Below are 21,341 nucleotides of genomic sequence, written 5' to 3'. Positions count from 1 at the left end.
GTAGGCATTCCCCCCACAGACAGGAAATGATAAGTTACAGTTGGTCTGTGTGTCACTTTTCTCTCTACAAGAAGAAAACTCTGTCCCTCCAAGTATATCTTTGTGGATAATGTTTAAGAGTAATTATATATATATATATAAAATGTATTAATAAAATAATATAATATAATTAATAATATATATAATGATAACAATAAAACTGAAGGATAATGTTTCAAGAGTAATTGTCTTCCCATTTCACATCTCTCCATTTTCTCCAGTACTTCCCCACAGTGCCATATTTACAAATTAGCATAAGGCTCACTTCCCCTTGGGCATGAAGAAATAGACTATCTTGGGTAATTTTGTCATCATTATTATTAAAAATAAATGTTTTATTACATTTCTTTAGCTTATTCTCCAAAGAAGAAAAAGAAGACTTACAATAATATAAACTTAATTTACACTGTTGGTGACCAGAGAGCAAGTAAAGAAGCATATGGTAATTGCATATTTTGATAAGAAATACTAAGTAGTAATTTGGAGAAAGACTGAGCTTGGATAGCATCTTTTGCATAAATGCTTTCAATGCTTAAATCTTCTGTTTTTTGTTGTCAAATAACTGATTTAGAGTGATGCGTATCAGTAATGACAAAATCTCTATTGCTTTCAGAATCTGATCTCTAGTTACTGATTTAGTGTTCTAAACTTAACATTATGTCATCATTTTAGAAAAATCAAATGAAGAGTCTATTGCTGTTAAAGAAGCAGTATATTAAACCTAACAAATTGCAAAACAGTTTTAATAACACTCAAAATGATTTTAGAAAACTCTTAAGTGGGTCAGAAATTAACTCCAAAACCACTGTGAACCCTATTTATTATTTGTCTCATACTGTGTTACTTGATATTGTCTAGTAGGCTCATGGATAAAACAAGGAGCCCAAATTACAACATAAAACTCCTCCAAATAATATACTATCAAAAATATGAGACTATTAAAAGTTGAACGATATGATCCTCCTCCCACTATCAAGTTTCCAGGGAAAAATTAAAGTATAAAAGCTAAAATTCCAGACGGGATCAGGAGGGAGACAAACCATAAAAGACTCTTAATCTCAACAAACAAACAGGGTTTCTGAGGGGTGGGGTGGGGAGGTAGGGATAGGGTGGTTGTGTTATGAACATTGGGGAGGGTATGTGCTATGGTGAGTGCTGTGTAATGTGCAAGCCTAATGATTCACAGACCTGTACCCCGGGGCAAATATACATTATAAGCTAATAAAAATAATTTAAATACATAAATATTTGAACTTAAAAAAAAAAAAAAGCTAAAATTCCTTTGGCCTTATCAGTTCAAATCTAAAGAAAAAAAGTCCAAAATCTTTCCACCCTGGTAATGTAATGTGATCAGTCTCATCAAGACTTAGAAACCAAGGAGTGACAAGGTTGCTTTAGTGGAAGCTGTCTTCCACTCAGGACCACTGAGTTAATTCAATACTAAGCTTCATGGGTCCTATTTTTAAAGTTCAACAGTTTTTTTTAAAAGACACAGTAGTTATTACAACATACAAAATTATGACAATACCAGCCCCATCTCTACTAAATATAGACAATAAAACTAAATTCTCAGTTTCTACAGCAGTTATCTCACATAGAATAATCTTCTAAAACTCTAGTGTTTAATGCAACACAGACTGGTTCTATTGATGGCAAAAATTCTAGTGTTATTAGGAGAGGATGGTAGATGGAAAATATTGTTTTCAGCCAGGATATCAGTCTGTGACAATTGTTCAGGGATCAAACCTATAAATTTCCTTTTGCTGTCACACCTTCCTCCCTCCCACTAACAACGCTAGGTAACCACTGATTATTCTTCATTACTATAGTTCTTTTGTCTTTAGAGAAGGTCTTATAAATAGAATCTAAAAGTAGACATTTCATAATGTCTTTCTTTGTTCACTCAGTGTTTAAAATGTATTCAAGTTATTGCATGTATTGATAGTTTACTCCTTTAGTATTTCTGAGTAGTACTCCATTGTATGTATGCACTAGAATTTGTGTATACATTCATTGTGTATACATTCATTATCTGAAAGAAATTTTGGTTATTTCCAGGTTTTGGTGTTTATGAATAAAAAAATCAGAAGTATTTATAGTCAGCTTTTTGTCTAAACAAGGGATCGTCAAGTCATATGGTAAACATATGTTTATATTTATAAAGAGCTATCTAACTGCTTTCCAGAATGCCTATAATATTTTGCATTCCCAGGGCACCTGGGTGGCTCAGTGGATTAAAGCCTCTGCCTTTGGCTCAGGTCATGATCTCAGGATCCTAGGACTGAGCCCTGCATCAGGCTCTCTGCTCAGCGGGGAGCCTGCTTCCGCCTCTCTCCCTCTGCTTGCCTCTCTGCCTACTTGGGATCTCTGTCAAATAAATAAATAAAATCTTTTTAAAAATCTTATAAAAATTATTTTGCATTCCCACTAGTAATGCATGAGAGATGCATTTGCTGTGCAGTCCTGCAACCATCAGTATTGTCATCAATTTTTTAAAAAGATTTTATTTATTTGGCAGAGAGAGAAAGAGAGCACACAAGCAGGGGGAAGAGGAGATAGAGAGAGAAGCCACCCAAAAAAGACCACCCAGGTGTCTTAGCAAGTTTTTATTTTAGTCATTCTAGTACATGTTGTGGTATCTCATTGTGATATTCATTTGCATTTCCTTAATGTCTAACGATGATGACCATCTCACATTTGTTTGCCTTTCATAAATTCTGTTTGGTAAACTATCTTTTGAAGGATTTTGCTCATTTTTAATTTTTGGTCATTTTTAATTGGGTGGTTTTCCTACTGTTGAGCTTAAGGGGTTATTTATGTATTATGAATACACATCTTTTTCAGATATGTGATTTGCAAATATTTTCTCTCAGTTATTTGCCTTTTCATTTTGTTCCACTGATCAGTTTATGCATCTATCTCTTTGCCAATACTGCGCTATCTTGATTATTGTAGCTTTTTACTGTCTTAAAAATCAGGTACTATAATTCTACTATTTTTTCCCTCAAAATTTAAGAACTGTTTTAATTCATTTGCCTTCTGCATATAAATTTTATGATCAGCTTGTCTGCAAAAAATATCCTGGGACTTTTGAATGAGGTACATTAGATCAATCTACAGATCATTTTGAAGAGAAAAGAAATCCTTAAAGGTTTTGGTCTTCCAATCATTAGACAATATCATATCTCTTACTGTTTCTTTAGGTTGTACTTGATTTCTGTTGTCTTTTCATAGTTTTCAGCATAGATATCTTGTTGTGTTATATTTGTATATATATATTTATATATATATTTATGTTATGTTATATTTATACATAAGTACTTCATTTCTTTGGTACTATTATACATGACATTTTTAAAATTTGTTTTCCAATTGTCCGTGACTATATTTTTAAAAGATTTATTTATTTATTTGAGGGAGAGAGTGAGTGTGAGCCAGGGGAGGGGCAGAGGGAGAGGTAAGGAGGGAATCTGCCAGCATACTCCCTGCTGAGTGCCAAGCCACCCTGAGATCATGACCTGAGCTGAAATCAAGAGTAGGATGCTCAACTGACTGAGCTATCCAGGCACCCCTGTCCATGACTATTGTTTTATTATGCCTCCTTATACAGATTTTTTTTTTTTTTTTTTTAGTGGTTGGTCCAGTTAACAATGTACTTAGCTTTTCACAATCAACTATTAATAGATATTTAACCCTTTAAGTGGAATGCGGAAATTTTGCCATTATATATGACTCCTTATCCCTCTTCTCTTTGTTACAGTTGTCCTTGTATTACATCTACATACATGAAACATCCACTCAGACAATATAATAAATTTAAATAACTAAGTAGAAGATTAGCCCATTATATTCACTCAGATAGTTACCATTTTCAATTCCCTTTAATTTCTGATATCCCAGGTTTCTTTCCAGTATCATTTTTTTCAGCCTATAGAATTTCCCTTCGGATCTCTTTTAGAACAAATTTTCTGGCACTGAATCACCTTAAATTTCCCTTCATCTAAGAACGTCTTTATTTTATCTTCATTCCTGAATGATAGTGTTTGCATTTGATATAGAATTATACATTGACATTTTTTCTCAGAACTTGAAAACTGTTGTTCCATTTCATTGTGTTTCCATGGTTCTGATGAGATATGAGCCATATTTGAATTGTTGATCCTCTGTAAGTAAGGTGACATTTTTCTCTGGTTGTTAAGATTTTTGGGGGTGGGAAATAGATTTAGCAACTTCATTATGATATGTCTTGGTGTGGATTTCTTCTTTTCTTTTCTTTTCTTTTTTTTTTCTGTTTTAAGTTTCACTAAATTTCCTTAAGCTATAAGTTTATATCTTTTGCCAAATTTCTTTAAAGCAGATTTCCTTCTCCCACAGAAAGAACTACAAATCTGGTGCAAATCTGGTAATTGTCTAATCATTATTTTTAAAATATATTTACTACAAACTACATATATATATATATATACAGACATAGATACTGTTAAAATATTTTAATGTAACTTATATGCTGCTGTATCCAGTCTCATGTGACTTGCTTTTTATACTCAGCATTTCAGAATTTTTTTTATCTCTGTGCTGCCTGACATTTTATTTCATTTCACTATTGATCTTATACCACAATTTATACATTTGTTTTTCTGTTGATGTAAGTATCTATTATTCAGACAATATTGCACTGAACATCCACGTGTGTGTGTGTGTGTGTGTGTGTGTGTAAAATCTCATGGTACTCACAGTGAGGAGATTCTTTAGGGGGTATAAGCCTAAATATAGGATTCCTGGGTCATGTTTTCCCTTCTGAGAAGTTATCTTTTCAAATCTTTTGTCCATTTTTCTTTTGGGTTTTCTTTTTCCTATGGATTTTAAAATCGGTTAAAGCGGGACGCCTGGGTGGCTCAGTTGGTTAAGCAGCTGCCTTTGGCTCAGGTCATGATCCCAGCGTCCTCGGATCGAGTCCCACATCGGGCTCCTTGCTCAGCAGGGAGCCTGCTTCTCCCTCTGCCTCTGCCTGCCGTTCTGTCTGCCTGTGCTCGCTGTCTTCCCTCTCTCCCTCTCTGATAAATAAATAAAATCTTAAAAAAAATAAATAAATAAAAAATAAATAAAATTGGTTAAAGCCATACTAGACATTTGTCTATTATATACATATATGTAGTATAATACATAACTTCTAATTTCTATTTTTCTATTGTTTCCTTTTATCTTTTGATGACAGAAGTTCTGAAATCAATAAGGCTGATGTTAATTTTTTTGTGTTATTTAGAGCAAATATTTCCAGTCTTGTAAATGACTTTTTTAGCTTTTCTCATTAAACATTTCAAAAATAAATAAAAACCAGCAGTAACCTTAATGTGTCTATCATCAACTTCAACAACAACTCATGAATAATTTTTTGTCTACACGCTCAACCTCTCTTCACTGCCTTGTTTTTCCAAAGCACAGCCCATCAATATGTAAATATGTATCTAAAAGATAAGGATTTTTTAATGCATTACAGCAAAACCATTATCACATGTTATAAATAATCCTTTAATATAATAAAATATTTAATCCCGATTCAACTTTCCAATGATGTCATAAATGTCACAAAAATATTTTGATGTTAGTTTGAATGTACATTGACATGCATTGCAATAATTTGTTATGTAACCTAATAGATTCTCCTTCCATATACCCCTCTCTCTCCCTCCCTGCTTCCTTTTCTTCTTTTTTTAAAGATTTATTTATTTATTTGACAGACAGAGATCCCAAGTAGGCAGAGAGGCAGGCAGAGGGAGAGGGGGAAGCAGGCTCCCTGCTGAGCAGAGAGCCTAATGCAGGGCTTGATCCCAGGACCCTGAGATCATGACCTGAGCTGAAGGCAGAGGCTTAACTCACTGAGCCACCCAGGTGCCCCGTCCCTGCCTCCTTTTTTAAAATTCATTTGTTGAAGAAACTGAGTTGCTTGTTTTGTGAGTTCCTCACAGACTGGACTTTTGCTGATTGTATCTGTATGTAAAAATTGTATTTTATTTTTTTTTCTGTATTTCCTGTAAAGTATTAATTAAATCTATACACTTTTGGGGCACCTGGGTGGCTCAGTCATTGTCTAATTGGCATTCCAGTAAAACTACCAAAGATCCTTTAATCTATCTTTTTAAATGTTTGTTTTTTCTTTTTTTACTGCTCTGTTTGGGTGAGTTCCACTGCCCTGTATTCCAGATCACTAGCCCTTCCTTCTGTTTCTTCCAGTCCGCTGTTGAATCCCTAGAGTGCCCTTTTCATTTCAGATACCGTATTCTTCAACTCTGTGACTTATGTTTAACACTTTCTTATATTTTCTCTCTCTTTGTTGAACTCTCTGTGTTCATGCATTCTTTTCCCAAGATCCGTGAGCATCTTGAACTGTGACTATTATCTTGAACTCTTTATCAGGTAAATTACTTACCTGTTTCATTTAAGTTTTCTTTGGGGGCTTTTCTTGTCTAATTTGGAACACATTCCCATTTCCTCAATTGGATTGATTCTTTGCTTCTATGTATGAGACAAAACATCTATCTCTTCCAGTCTTAAAGGAGTGGTTGAAAGAAGACTGGGGATGTGTTTCACCTTTTGTCTGTGCAGCATCCTGTCAAGAACTCTATGATTGCTTCAGTACCGTGGGACTCCAAAACAGAGGGCCCCTTGGCCACCAGAGACAGGCATTCAAAGGTGTCCCTGTGAACTATGTGTACTTGCTGACTTTGGCAGGGCCACAGTGGAGCGTTGGGGCAGGCAAGTCCACCCACTGGCTTTCATGGGGCAGGGCCATAGAAGCAGTGCTAAGAGGGTTAAGAGAGTTAAAAAAAAAAAAAATGGCATTTGGCATTGCTAGCACTTAGAAATGGAGGAGAGTATAAAAATGGCACCAACCAGCACCTCCTTCCCTAGAGAGAGTTGGAATAGACCTTGCCTGTCCAGCAGAATAGCCGGTGGATCTCCACCACATATGGTCTAAAAGCATTTTCAGCCTGCTGCTTTCATGCTGGATCTCAGGGTAAGTAGTCTGTGCACAAGCCCTTTAGGAACAGAGTTTGTTTCTCAGTGTCCTTTGAATCTCCTAGACATAAGCCATGTTGACTTTTAAAGACAAATACTTGGGGCTCATATTTCCAGTGCAGGTCCCAAGGTTACAGAGCTCAAACTCATTGATGTGCTCCATATTTGTGAAATCCTTCTAACCTGTGGGTTGCTGCACTAGGGGTGGGTTCTCAGCTTGACCACATCTCTGCCTCTCCTCTCAACCAAATGTGGCCTTTTTACCTCTTTCTTAGAAAGAATTGTTCTAGATGTAGCTGGAGATTTAGTGTGTCCAAGGGAGGAGGTGAGGTCAGGGTGTTCTTATGCAGCCATTCACAGGTTGTTTCTCTAACAAGACTGATTCATAGATAGTGGTTAGTCTCCCCATCAGGCAGCATATAATATCTCCTTTTCTTTCTCTTTGTAATGGAGCAGCCATTTATGTTCAAGGCCTAGATCCATGAACTAATTACGGGTTGCAAAGTTGGGGTATTTTTTTTAATTATTATTATTTTATTTTTTATAAACATATAATGTATTTTTATTCCCAGGGGTACAGGTCTGTGAATTGCCAGGTTTACACACTTCACAGCACTCACCATAGCACATACCCTCCCCAATGTCCATAGCCCCACCCCCCTCTCCCAAACCCCCTCCCCTCAGCAACCCTCAGTTTGTTTTATGAGATTAAGAGTCACTTATGGTTTGTCTCCCTCCCAATCCCATCTTGTTTCATTCGTTCTTCTCCTACCCGCTTAAACCCCCATATTGCATCTCCACTTCCTCAAGGGATATTTTATTTTTTTTTAATTTTTTATTTTTTATAAACATATATTTTTATCCCCAGGGGTACAGGTCTGTGAATCACCAGGTTTACACACTTCACAGCACTCACCAAAGCACATACCCTCCCCAATGTCCATAATCCCACCCCCTTCTCCCAAACCCCCTCCCCCCAGCAACCCTCAGTTTGTTTTGTGAGATTAAGAGTCACTTATGGTTTGTCTCCCTCCCAATCCCATCTTGTTTCATTCATTCTTCTCCTACCCACTTAAGCCCCCATGTTGCATCACCACTTCCTCAAGGGATATTTTAAATCTATGATTCCTTCTTCATGGATTAACTGTAATACTTGTATAAAATGAACTTCCTCTTAATTACTACTTCGCTACAATGTGGTGTACAAGATACTTCAGAAAAGCAGATTGATGCTTAATATTTTACCACCATTTATCAGTTTTCAAAATAGTTAATTGTTTCAGTAGCATCCTCCAACAGTGAGCAACCAGTTTTGTTTTATGTCATTATGAATTTATAGATTTAAATAAATTGAAAGTGCTTCAATACAGTTCTCTTACCGTGCCTATTCATGCTGAAAGTTTGATAGCTTTGGTGAGTGTGATCTCCGTTTAAGATAATTCTTGAGTCCTTTGTGACATAACCCTAATGATTTCTGATAGCTTCCTTGCTATCTGGGAAGACAGGATTATTCAACCTTATAGTGTACACATTCAAATTGCCTCAATATCATTGAGTTTTACTGTCGTTTTTGCAAAGATAAAGTGAACATATATAGATGATAGATATACAGACAGAACTGTTAGTGGAAATTCTGTTTTATTTATTTGTTCTTATGTGGATACAGTGTTCTCTTAATTACTGTAACTTTGTAATAAGTCTTGAAATTTGGCAATTTGAGTTCTCTAACATTCATGGTTCTTCTAGGCTGACTTGCTGATTGTTGGTCCCTTATATCTCTAATAAATTTTAGACTGAGCTTTCTAGCTTCTATGATTTCTTTGAAATCATATTCTTCTGTGATTTCTTTGAAATCACTTTTCGTTTTCTTTTTCTCACTGGCTAGCACCTCCATGATAGTGTTGAATAAAATTATGATTGTGTACAACTTAATCTTGTTCCAAACACCTAAGGGAAAGCTATCAATATAAATTAGAGTATCATCTTTAGAGATTTGAAGATAACTTTTATCATAGGAAGGACATATCCTCAAATTCTTCATTCACAAAGAGGTTTGATCATGAATGTGTATTGAACTTTATCATATTTTTCTCTGCATTTTTTGAGATGACCATCTAAATTTTCTTTTTTATGTTTTAATGTTGTTCTGAATCACTTTGGCTTATTTTTAATGAGTAATGGATTAACCTCATTCATTATGCATTAACTTTATCATGTATTGTTAGATTCAATTTATTTTACTTATGATTTTTGTATCTTTGCTAATGGGGAGATGTTTACTGAGGTTTTCTTTTCCTGTAATACCTATCAGTGATTTTGGTATCAAAGTGATCTTGATCTCAAAGTATGAGCTGGGAAAGAAATTCATTCCTCTTCTATTTTCTGGAAGAGTTTGTGTGGAATTGATGTGATTTCTTCCTTAGATCTTAGGTATACTTCAGAAATGAAGTCATTAGAGCCTGGAGCTTTCTTTCTGGACATCTTTTTAACATATTCAATTTCTTTTGTAGATATGTAGTTCTTCATATCAACTATTCATGAATGAGATTAGTTTGTGTTTTTTAAGGAATTAGTCACTTGTATATATTGTTAAACTTAACTGCCATGCATTTTTCATAATATTCCTTTATTATTATTTTTAGTATTCTCTATAGATTGTTGTTGTGGTGTTATCTCTAATCTTCCTGATGCTGAAAATTTTTCTTCTCTTTTCCCTGGTCAATCTGGCTTTTGTTGAAGTTTTCAAAGAATCAGTTATTAGGTTCATTATTTTCTCTCTTTTTTTCTATTTCTTTGATTTTCACTTTGATCTTTACTATTTTTCTTTCTTCTGCTTATAAATGTGGGCAAGAATGTGAAAGAATTGAAATTCTGATGCACAGGTGAATGATAGGTAAAAGGTATAGCCATTTTGGAAAACAGTGTGGTGTTTCTTAAAAGTTAAACTTATACCTACCATATGATCCAGTCATTCCACAAGTAGGTATTTACCCAAGAGAAATGAAGACTCATGTCTACATAATTGACGTGTACATGAAAGTTCATAAAGGTTTATTTGGGAAAGGCCAAAATGGAAACAACCCAAATAGTAGGTAAGTGGATAAAAAACTGTGATTTATCCATATAATAAAACACTTCTCAAGAGATGAAAAAAATTTTAATGGTGTTGTAAAAGTTATTTTGATTGCAGTGATAGCCTCAGAGTTGTAGACATATTTTAAAATTAAAAAAAAATTCAATTTAAATAAGTGTGGTTTGTTGTATTTCAGTTACACTTCAATAGGTTGTTTTTAAAAAACTATGGTGTCTCTCTCTCATTTACTTTCAGGACCTGCAGCAAATGTTATTTATCAATCTTTAAGTAGTTCAAAGACTGTTGTCAAAAAACCAGCAACTTCAGCTGGCCAGTTAGAAGTGCAAGTTAATGGTACAGAACAAAAGGTATAATATTGTCCCAATCTTTTGAATGGTGATTATTTATCTAGTTAATTTTTCACGTCTATGACCTATCTCCTTCACTAGCATGATACTGATTGGCTAAGGGTATTATGATCTATTCATGAGGCCAAATCTCTCCTTAAGAGTATTGAGTCACTGTGTAATTTAGCAGAAATTAATTCAAACATTTAGCAATTGCAATAATAATAGCCAAAATTTATTGAACATCTATTGTTGACCAAGCCCTGTGCTCAACCAGAAGGATGGGAAAATGAGCAAATTGGGACACATATGATAAAAACATGAATAAAACATAATCACTCCCCTTGAGGACCCATTACCTGATGGTGCAGACAGACACGGGAAAAATATCACAATGAAATGATGATCTCAAAATAAAAATAAAATTTTGGCCAAAATTTTGAGAAATATGTTTGCTAAGCTAGAGGCTGGATTGGAATGGGTTATATTTATTTCCCTTAGACAGATTGATGACTCTAAACTTTTTAGAACCAACCACTGCATGGATTACTACGCCTTTAAGCAAAGTATGGAATACTAGAAAAGGAACAATGGTACATTGCTACATAATGAACTCAGTTTTAAACTAATTAAATTTGAGATTCCCTATAGAAGATAATCTAGAAGGTTGTTAATATATATTTTCCCTGAGACAATTTTCATGTGAAAGTTAGGGGATAAATGGGGGAAATTTTTTATAAATTTGGTTGATTGACAGAGGCAAACTTTCTTTTAGAAGTACAGTTGCTAATGAATGTTTTTCTCTATACCATATAGAAAGACAGAGTAACCAGAAAATCAAGTACTTTTGATGATAGAGGTAAAATAAAAAATAGTCATACTTGTTATTTTGTTAAGTTCATAATCATGGTTTTATCATATAGTTTTTCAAATTGTTCTACCTGATTATAAAATCCATGGTTATTTTGGAAAGTAAGGCATGGTATAAAATTATTTATGAATATAGATATTATAATTGGCTCATGTATTTCAGTGATTGTTTGATGAGTATAGCTTTTGTATTTTGCGAACTGTAGAAAAGTTAGGGTCCCTGCTGTGGCTGTTTATAGTGCTACAGCACATTACTGATATACTTGATTCAGTAAGGTATAGCACAGAGAACTATCTCCAGGAAGGTCCCTGTACTCCACTGCCATCAATTCTCCACAGATAATATGTCTTATTTCTCATCTCCCCTTCAGTGGACTACACATTAGCTAAATTTTTCTGTGCCTTGTTAGATTTCTGGAAGTCACTAAAAATACTTCTATACATATATATACAGAAAATATTAGACACCTCCATCCAGTAGCCAATGATTCCTGCAAATTCAATACAATATCAAAGTCATCATCTTCCTGATCTTTCTTCTGTTTTCACCCAGGCACAAGATGTGAGTTATCTTTGACTCCCTTTTTTTTTTTTTTTGTATTTGCAATCCAAAGTTGCCACTTTCTATCTCCTTTTCTTTTGCCCTTTTCTATTTTTTTCATTCCCACAGTTTCTACCCTTGTTTCCTTCATTCTTGACTATTTCAGTAACCTTCCTCCATTCTCCTCCTCCTCCTTTAATCCACTATAAATTTTACTGTGAAAGCAGTCTTCCCTAAAACACAGCTTTGGTTATTCCCCTATCCAAGTAGTGACTGGTCTTCCATTGCAGACTGAATGAAACGGAAACAATTATGGCAGTGGTCTGTGTTTAATTATAGGCATTAAACTGGCATAATGTTAAATAAATTAGGATTAGAGGTTAAGGATTTCAGACTTGTCTCTAAAGGCAATGGTGAACCACTGGAAATCTGCAGCCAGTGAACACTTAAAAAGGTCATATTATTCTTGGAGATACTTCCTTAACTCAAATATATCCCTAATTGTGGTAATTTAGTGATTGTGCTGGCTCAGCAGAGAGCACTGGATCAGATATATTCATTAGCATTCACCCTTGCTCCAGAAATATGATCTTCTCATATGTAAAATTCTCTCTTCTTTCTCTAGGAGCTGTATTCACCTCAGCTCAAAATTCAGTTATTTCACCTCAAACTTCACCCACAAGAAATTATCCAAGAACTTCACAGTCTTACTTGGATCCTCCAAAAGATGAGGTATATAATATTTTTCTTGCTCTAAATGCAAGTAGAATAAATGAATAAAAAGTGTATAAAAAAAGAATAAAGTTGGTATAAAAATTTTCAATCATGAAGGGACCATAACAAACTGCTTCGCTCCCTGAAATTAGTCATATTATAATAAGATTTTAATAGGCCTCAGATAATTTTTCTAAATATAATTCACAGTACATACCTGAGCCTTTAGAGGAAGTATTAATTTGGCCTTTGATTGGGCTTTGACTAATACTGATGGACTGGTCAGAGAAAATCATGCTATTGGTCCTCTTGGCTCTTGACCAGCCATCAGAGTCCTGCTATTGGAAAGTTAAACCCAAAGATTCAGGGTATGTCTTCTGACATAAAATAGATATTTTTTCCTCTGTGAGTTGCCTTCTTATTATAGGAGTCAAAACCACATCATCCATTCCATTAGTAGCAAAGTGTTAACTGTTTAACCATGTTAAAGAAGTTAACATGATTTGAAAATGGCAATTTATTAAGTTCTTTCCAAATGAATTCTACTTGACTTGGGTAGGAAGTGGCATCATTTTCTGTTTCTTCTAATGCATAATAATTGACAGACTACATTACATATAACTTCTAAGATATATGTTTACCATAAAATGCTTCTTTATAGTACAGTTTTATTATACATATTTTATAGCTCAGTGTTCTACTATGTCATTATCCATTTCAAGTATGCTAAGAGTCAAAAAAAACAACTTCAATATTTAAAATCTTCAATCTGCCCAATAGATTGCAAAAGCTATGTCCTTTACTAAAGAACAAATAAACAAACAAAAACTCCTGTAAAAACAATATTTAAATTTTACTGCTGACCTTTTTTGTTTCAATGTGTTTATTAAATTTTCCACTTATGTTGATCTCAAAAGAGTACCAAATGTCCAGAAGTTCCTAATTTATTATGAGAAACAGCATGGCCATTTTATTATGCAAAGTATTACACTCAGCTTTCAACATGTACACAGGCTACCACTGTCAGAAAATGTATTTCTAGCAACCTATGTTCAGCTCTCAGACCGGGGTGCAAAAAAGAAGACGATTTCACTGGATTTACCTCCTTGAACATGTTGAGTTCTTGAACAAGTCTAGAGAATGACATTCCTCTATATTCACAGAGCCTGTTCTGTACTCCAGCTCTACTTAAACTTTTCTCCTATTGTAGCTTTGTTTAAAAACATGCCTATGTTTTTGTTCCACTGAGTTGATTAGTTTACTTTCTAATCAGCGCATTCCACAGATAGTTTATTTTAGGATGCCAGCGAATACTACTGTGTAGGAAAGAGTTAACACAGCAGGCTTGAGACTGCTGTCTTTAGAAGGGCCTGCTTTCAAGGTTGCCCTTTGTCTAGTGTTGGGGAGGTTAGCTTTTCTAACAGTTCCTAAGAGATACAGAACTTTCCCTACCTGAATGGATGGTGCATTCTATTGCAAATAACGTGATTTTTGCCAACCATCTGATTTCTTTTTAGGTTAGAATTTTGATATACATTAAGATGGAGGGTGTCCTTATGACAGTCTTCAATACAGTCTTCAATACAGACTCAATAAAGACTGAGTACTAACTTTCTAATTGATTTCTTTGGGCAGAAACACTGTACATGTTACTGCATTTTTTTTTTTAATTGTTGGAGAAAAGTGTGTCCTCTTAAGTGTGTTCTTTCACAGGAGGAGAGAGCATAAGAAAAACTATGCATGGATTTTTCCATACTCAGCCTATGTCTTCTACCCTTCCTTATCCTATAGTGTATGCTTTTACTGTAATAAATCTTAGATGCAAGTACAACTATATTCTGAGTTCCATGAGCCTTAGCAAATCACCAAATGTTTAGGCGGTCTTGTGGACCTCCCATGATACAACTGTGAACTTTTAACTTCTGTAAATAGATTTAATATAAATATCACAAAATGTGTGCATTTCTTAAAAATTGACATTTAAGAGAAATTCTCAAAATCTTAAATTTCTGTATTTTAAATATGTAAGTAATAGTTGATGTTCAAATGCTGGGGGAAAAACTCCGTTGAGGATGTTTGTTTTGTTGTTTGGATTATGTAGAAGGAGATAAATGCTGATTGGAATGAAAGAACAAACAAGAGATCAAGCTACTTCTGTGAATCAGGTAAACATCAGTAACAGCTATTAATAAGTTATGCAATCTCTTAATTCACTTTTTCAACTAATATTTATTGAGCTCCTGCTTTATGCCTAGTATGGTGCTGAATATTCCTGGAATGTTTGGTATAAATCACTGGCAAAATATTTAACCTGGTCCTGGCTCCCTTAGTGAGAAAAAATTTAAAGCTACAGATTCAATTAGATTTGAAACTATGTATTTTGTTTCTTTTTAAGTTTGTTTTCACCACTACACTTTTCTTATAAATTTATTCATCTAAATTTTCAAATTTCTTGGCATAAACTTATCATATATCCTATCCACATGGATCAGATTATCAGAAGGCAGTATAGCATAATAGGGAGGAACATATATTCGGGCAAGACTACTTAAATTGAATCCATACTCCAACACTAAAAATTTATGTCTGGCCAAGTTATTTAATTTCTCTGTTCTTCGATTTTTCCAACTATAAAATGAGAATGTTACCTAACACGAATTCACTGCCCATCTCTGGAAAGGCCGATCGAGAGATGAGTTTTGATTGGAAAGAAATCTTTGAGCTTTATTCAGGAGGCCAGAAATCTGCAGAGAAGCAGACTCTTGTCAGAGGTTTCTGCTTGGCCATAAGATTTTTAAAGGGGTTTAATCAGTTAAGAGAGTGCAGGAGTCTGTGACATTTTTTGATTACCTGCAGACTCAGTGATGCCAGCTACAGTTATTTCAGAGCTCAGAAGCTGTGCAAGAAGTTCTATTTCTTGGGTGTCCAGGGTGGATGTTGTGCAAGAAGGTCTGGTTTCCTGGTACCCAGGGGTTGTGCAAGACTACTCTGTTCCTTCTACAAAGAAGGGCAAGGTCTACAGATGCACAAAGTGAGGTCAGTAAAGTCACTGTGTGACCTTAAAAAAGAAAAATATTTTGCTGAAAGATTTTTGGGCTAATCAGAGTCCAAGTGGCTTCAAACAGGTTTCTGGCCTCTGTGGCCTGGGAATGCTCTGGTCCTTCATTCCCAGGCCAGTGGTTTGCATATCTATCTCAAAGAAAGTAAATTAGTAAATTAGTTCTGTTACAGATCAAGGACCTTAGGTCAGTAAGCAAAAAGTGGGTTGATTTGAAGCAAGTTAACCTTTAGGACTAGCTGGAGTTCTGTTACATGAACAGTAATAATAATACATCATTCATATGATTCCTATAGCAATTCAATACGTTAGTATTTGTAAAAGTGCTTAGAATAGTGTGTGGTGATATGTAAGAGATTTTGAAATGTACTGTAAAATTTAATGTGCAATATTTTCATTTTTTTCTAGATCATATCTAAATTCCAATTTTTTGTTACTTTGTATTTATAAATGAGTTTTGTAATTTCAAGTATATTGGATTTCTAGTTTCCTTTTTGTTATTGATTTCCAATTTAATTGCTTTGTGGACTGACACCATGGCCTTTATGGCACCGGACTTTTGAAATATCTTCAGAATTGCTTTATTGGCTTAGCACACATGATTAATTTTTTATGTGTTCTGTGTGTTTGAAAATTATAAATATTATTAATTTGGTGGTGCCATGTTCTAAATATTTCCATTCAATCAAGCTGTTGAATTTTGTAGTTCATATATCTTATATATCAAATATATTATATATATATGTACTATATACTTATTTTAGTATATTATATATTATATAATATGTTATATAATATATAATACACTATATATAATATATATTTTAATGTGTATATATATGTACTATATAATTATTTTTATTCACTCTGTTCTAAAAGTCATTGGGAATGATTAGTTTATCAATTCCTCCATGTAGTTCTGTCCATTTTTAATTTTTATTTCTTGATCTAGGTTAGCAGGCACATCCAGGACTATCCTGGTGAATAGAGGGTTTTTTCATTTTTTCATTTAAATTTCAGTTAGTTACCATACTGTGTAATATTAGTTTTAGGTGTAAAATTGAGCTTTTTGTTATTATGTATGACCTTTATCATAAGTGATGCTTTTTTGTCTCAAATTTAGTAGATCTGATACTAATATAGCTATATCAGCTTTCTAGTATCTTTTTATGTATACATGTGGCTTTTATAAACACTCTACATCTGCATCATCTTGTTTTATTTTTATTGAGTCTTGGAGTTCGACTTTTATTTGAATTTAAACCATTTACATTTATGTTTTTACAACGTTTGGAAGATTTTTATTGCCTTATTGGTGCTTTGCTTTGTTCTACTTTTTTATATTTTCCTTTAATTTCTCCTTTTTGCTTTCTTTCAGTGTTAAGCTATTTTTTTCTTATGTTATGTAGGTCATCATACAGTACATCATTAGTTTTTGATGTAGTAGTCCATGATTCATTATTTGCATATAACACCCAGTGTTCATTGCAACACCTGCCCTTCTTAATACCCATCACTGGGTATGAAGGGGTATCTCATCCCCCCCTCTGAAACCCTCAAATTGTTTCCCAGAGTCTGTAGTCTCTCATGATTCATCTCCCCCCTATGAATCTTCCCACCTTCTGTTTTCTCTTCCTTCCCCTAATGTCCTCCATGCTATTCCTTCTGTTCCACGTATGAGTGAAACCATATTATTATCTTTCTCTGCTTGATTTATTTCACTTAGCATATTCCCCTCCAGTTCCATCGTGTTGATGCAAATGGTGGGTATTCATCCTTTCTAATGACTGAGTAATACTCCATTGTCTATATGAACCATGTCTTCTTTATCCATTCATCTGTCAAAGGGCATCTCAGCTCCTTCCACAGTTTGGCTATTTTACATATTGCTGCTATGAACATTGGGGTGCATGTGCCCCTTCTTTTCACCATATCTGTATCTTTGGAGTAAATACCCAATAGTCCAATTGCTGGGTCATAGGGTAGCTCTATTTTTAACTTCTTAAGGTACCTCTATTCTTTTTTCCAAAGTGCCAGTTCAACATGCATTCTCACCAACAGTGTAAGAGGGTTCCCTTTTCTCCACATCCTCATCAACGTTTGTTGTTTCCTTCCTTGTTAATTTTTGCCTTTCTAACTCATGTAAGGTGGTATCTCAATGTGGTTTTGATTTGAATTTCCCTGATGGCTCATGATGTTGAACATTTTTTCTGTGTCTGTTAGCCATTTGTATGTCTTCGATGGAGAAGCGTCTCTTCATGTCTTCTGCCCATTTTTTTAACTTGAGTATTTGTTTTTGGGGTGGTGAGCTTGAGAAGTTCTTTAGAGTTCTTAGGTACCAGCCCTTCATCTATAATGTCATTTGCAAATATCTTCTCCCATTCCATTGGTTGCCTCTTGATTTTGTAGACTGTTTCCTTTGCTGTGCAGAAGATTTCTATTTTGATGAAGTCCCAAAAGTTCATTTTTGCTCTTGTTTCCCTTGCCTTCGGAGATGTGTCATGAAAGAAGTTGTTGCAGCTGGTGTCAAAAAGGTTGCTGTCTATGTTCTCCTCTTTAATTTTGATGGATTCCTGTCTCACACTGAGGTCTCTCATCCATTTTGAGTTTATCTTTGTGTATCATATAAGAGAATGGTCAAGTTTCATTCTTCTGTATATAGTTGTCCAATTCTCCCAGCACTATTTATTGAAGAGACTGTGTTTTTCCATTGGATATTTTTTCCTGATTTGTTGAAGATTAATTGACCATATAGTTGAGAGTCCACTTTTGGACTTTCTTTATTATTTTTTATTATCTTCTTTCTTCTAAAACTTCAGTTATGTATATTTAGAGCTTTTTTTTTTCTATATCCTTTAACAACTATCATGCTTTCCATTTCTCCGTGCTGCATTCTGGTTAATTTATTCAAATTTGTCCTCCAAACCTCCAATTCTTTCTTTAGCTTATCTAATTTACTATTTTATCAATTCAATGTATTTTGAAATTTCTCTGATTAAACATTATATATATGCATACACACACACACACACACACACATGTAATTCCTGAACAATTATTTTTCAAATTTAACTGGACTTTTTGATAAGTTCTTGTTCTATTCCCATGGTTTTCCAATCCCTTCTTTAAATATTTAAACATATAAGACAAACTTTTTGAATATTCTATATCTGGTAATTCAAATACCTGAAATCACTGATGTCTAAGTTTAATGCTTCCCCCCCACCATTAACAGTCATGGGGGTTTGTTTCTTCATATTTGTCTCTGTGTGTGTGTGTGTGTGTGTGTGTAGGGGGTATTATTGTTATATGTGAGCTCATTTTTGACAGAAATGTATCATTGAGAATTCTATATTTCGATAGTATGTGTTGTTCTATAGAAACAAATTCAATCCATTAAATATGTAGAGCTCTTTGAATACCAATTAAACTTCTATAAAGCTGTTTAAAAATTCTCCATATACTTTTGCTAGGCATCCAAAAGTTATAAATACAGGTTCATTTTAAAATAATTTCTCACTTGGAGTTTTATGGCCATGCAGTAGATTTGAACCTCAAAGTCATATAGGAATCATAATCACAGATTATCTCTTAAGAGATATTTTAATATTTTTCCTCTTCTTCCTTTATCCACAGCTGAAGCCAAGACATAGTTTATTTGTGCTACTACCTCCGTGACATGAGTTTTGTTTGTTTTGTTTTCTTTTTTGTTATGACAACTCTTCAACCAATGTATAGCTCTTTGGCATCCAGTACATTTTTAGAGGCTCTTACTCCATTTTGATTCCCCATTTTGTTTGTAGGTATTGCCAATGTGCATAGAGCAAGCATCAGCTGCAAAAGTTGCTTATCGCTCTAGATTTGTGTTATTCCAAATTTTTTACTCTGAAAGATTTATCTTAATATGTTTAAAAGCTTAGCTGCTTTTAAGAGGGTGGTTTTAATGATTTATATAGAATTCTAGGCAAATATTTTAGATATTTACTCTAGCATATCAATGGAAACCGAAAACCTTTTTATTTATTACTTTGCTTTTAAAATAGTATTGTCTTCACACTTAATTTCTCAGATCTGTGCACTCTTAATTCTAGTTACTTCTACCAAACTGCACACAAAAACGTACCTACAAAAAACAAAAAAAACACAAAACAAACTCAAAAAAGTTTCACAGGGTTTAAGTAGGTGTTTTTATAGACATCGTTAGTACCTATTGGTTTCTCATTTGCTGGAAGATACAAGAGTTACCATCTAAACTTAACTTTGAACTAGTTCTAATTACTAAAACTACTTTCTGAATTTAGGGCAATCTTTTTGTCTAAAACTTTTATTAATTTTTGTTTTTGCATAATTGACATACACCAATTCAGTATGCCTGTAGAGATGGACTGCAGAAAGACTTCCTATATCACTTCAATCCAAAGTATTTCCCAAAACTCAGCAATAGAATTATGCTGGATTATATATAAAGTTAGATAATATCTGGGGCACCTGGGTGGTTCAGTGGGTTAAAGCCTCTGCCTTCGGCTCGGGTCATGATCCCAGGGTCCTGGGATCGAGCCCTGCATTGGGCTCTTTGCTCAACGGGGAGCCTGCTTCCCTTCCTCTCTCTCTCTCTGTCTCTCTGCCTTCTTGTGATCTCTGTCTGTCAAATAAATAAAATCCTTAAAAAGAAAAAAAAAAAGATAATATCCAAGTAGGAGGAGATTAATGGCAGCAAATCAATCAATAAATGTTTAGGAATATATTAATTGAATAATGGATTCAACAAACAAATGTTACTGGATACTTACTATGTGTTAAGTGCTGAGGATATAGTGGTAAATTTATGTCATAGTCAGGAACACAGAAGAGTAAACATTTAATTATGATATAACATAATGAGTTTTTTAATAGAAACGTGTAGAATGCTTCAGGAGCACTAACGAAGGATATTTATTTACTTAGGCAAAGTTTTCTAGTGAAATTAATACAAACTGAGTGAAGCCTAAAAGAAAAGAAATTAAAAAGAAGGAATAGGATGCTCCAGACTAAGGAAATGGCAAAAAATCAAAGGCCCAATAGCATGAAAAACATGATATATTTAGCAAATTATGTCATTCTGTGTCTATGGACCATAGAATATATATGAATGGATAGAGACTAGCCAGAGTAGACACTGCTGAGGTGAGAAGATCAGATTATATGGTATATTTTATGCCTTCCTAAGGAATTTAGGCTTCATTGTGGAGAAACTCTGGAGGCCTTTAAACAAGATAGCACCAAAGAATAAAGATCTACTAGAGGATATTAATTTCCACTTTACAAGTTGCCAGAGAAGTATATAGACTAATTATAATTTTATTTTTCTAATAAATAGGACCTCAGGTTCATGCTACAGCCCATGGTACTCTCCCTTCTCATGCTTTCTCAAATACGTAAGTATCTAAGAAAATTAATGTGTAAATATAAATTAATATTTTAATAATTATATGAGTGCTATTCAAAAGCAAATGATTATACGGAATCCTCTAGTAGTTCTACTTGGATTTAGTGAGACTTCTGTCTTTTGCAAACTCTCAGCACTAAGCTTAAATTGTAAAGCACTCAAGAGAATGTTTTTCCTCTTCTCTGTTTCCTTATCCCCACTGTGGTTCTATCTTCCCCCTTCACTTCAGAATCTTCATACCACGTTTGAATATATCC

The 21,341-nt window shown here is 34.2% G+C and overlaps 1 protein-coding gene across 1 annotated transcript in view; it reads left to right on the top strand.

Moving 5' to 3' along the window:
• FSIP2 (fibrous sheath interacting protein 2) overlaps positions 1 to 21,341 on the top strand; it is an 86,802-nt gene that overhangs the window by 15,386 nt on the left and 50,075 nt on the right. The window contains exons 9-14 of the mRNA XM_082690936.1: positions 392 to 481; positions 10,385 to 10,497; positions 11,293 to 11,335; positions 12,513 to 12,619; positions 14,703 to 14,766; positions 21,016 to 21,073. Coding sequence (XP_082547062.1) covers positions 392 to 481; positions 10,385 to 10,497; positions 11,293 to 11,335; positions 12,513 to 12,619; positions 14,703 to 14,766; positions 21,016 to 21,073 — 475 coding nt within the window. The remainder of the gene's footprint in view (positions 1 to 391; positions 482 to 10,384; positions 10,498 to 11,292; positions 11,336 to 12,512; positions 12,620 to 14,702; positions 14,767 to 21,015; positions 21,074 to 21,341) is intronic.

The sequence above is a fragment of the Mustela nivalis genome (genome assembly GCF_964662115.1).
Source record: "Mustela nivalis genome assembly, chromosome: 11".
NCBI classification, from domain to species: domain Eukaryota; kingdom Metazoa; phylum Chordata; class Mammalia; order Carnivora; family Mustelidae; genus Mustela; species Mustela nivalis.
The sequence above is the reverse complement of the archived record's forward strand: the minus strand, read 5'-3'. Positions and strand labels throughout refer to the sequence as shown.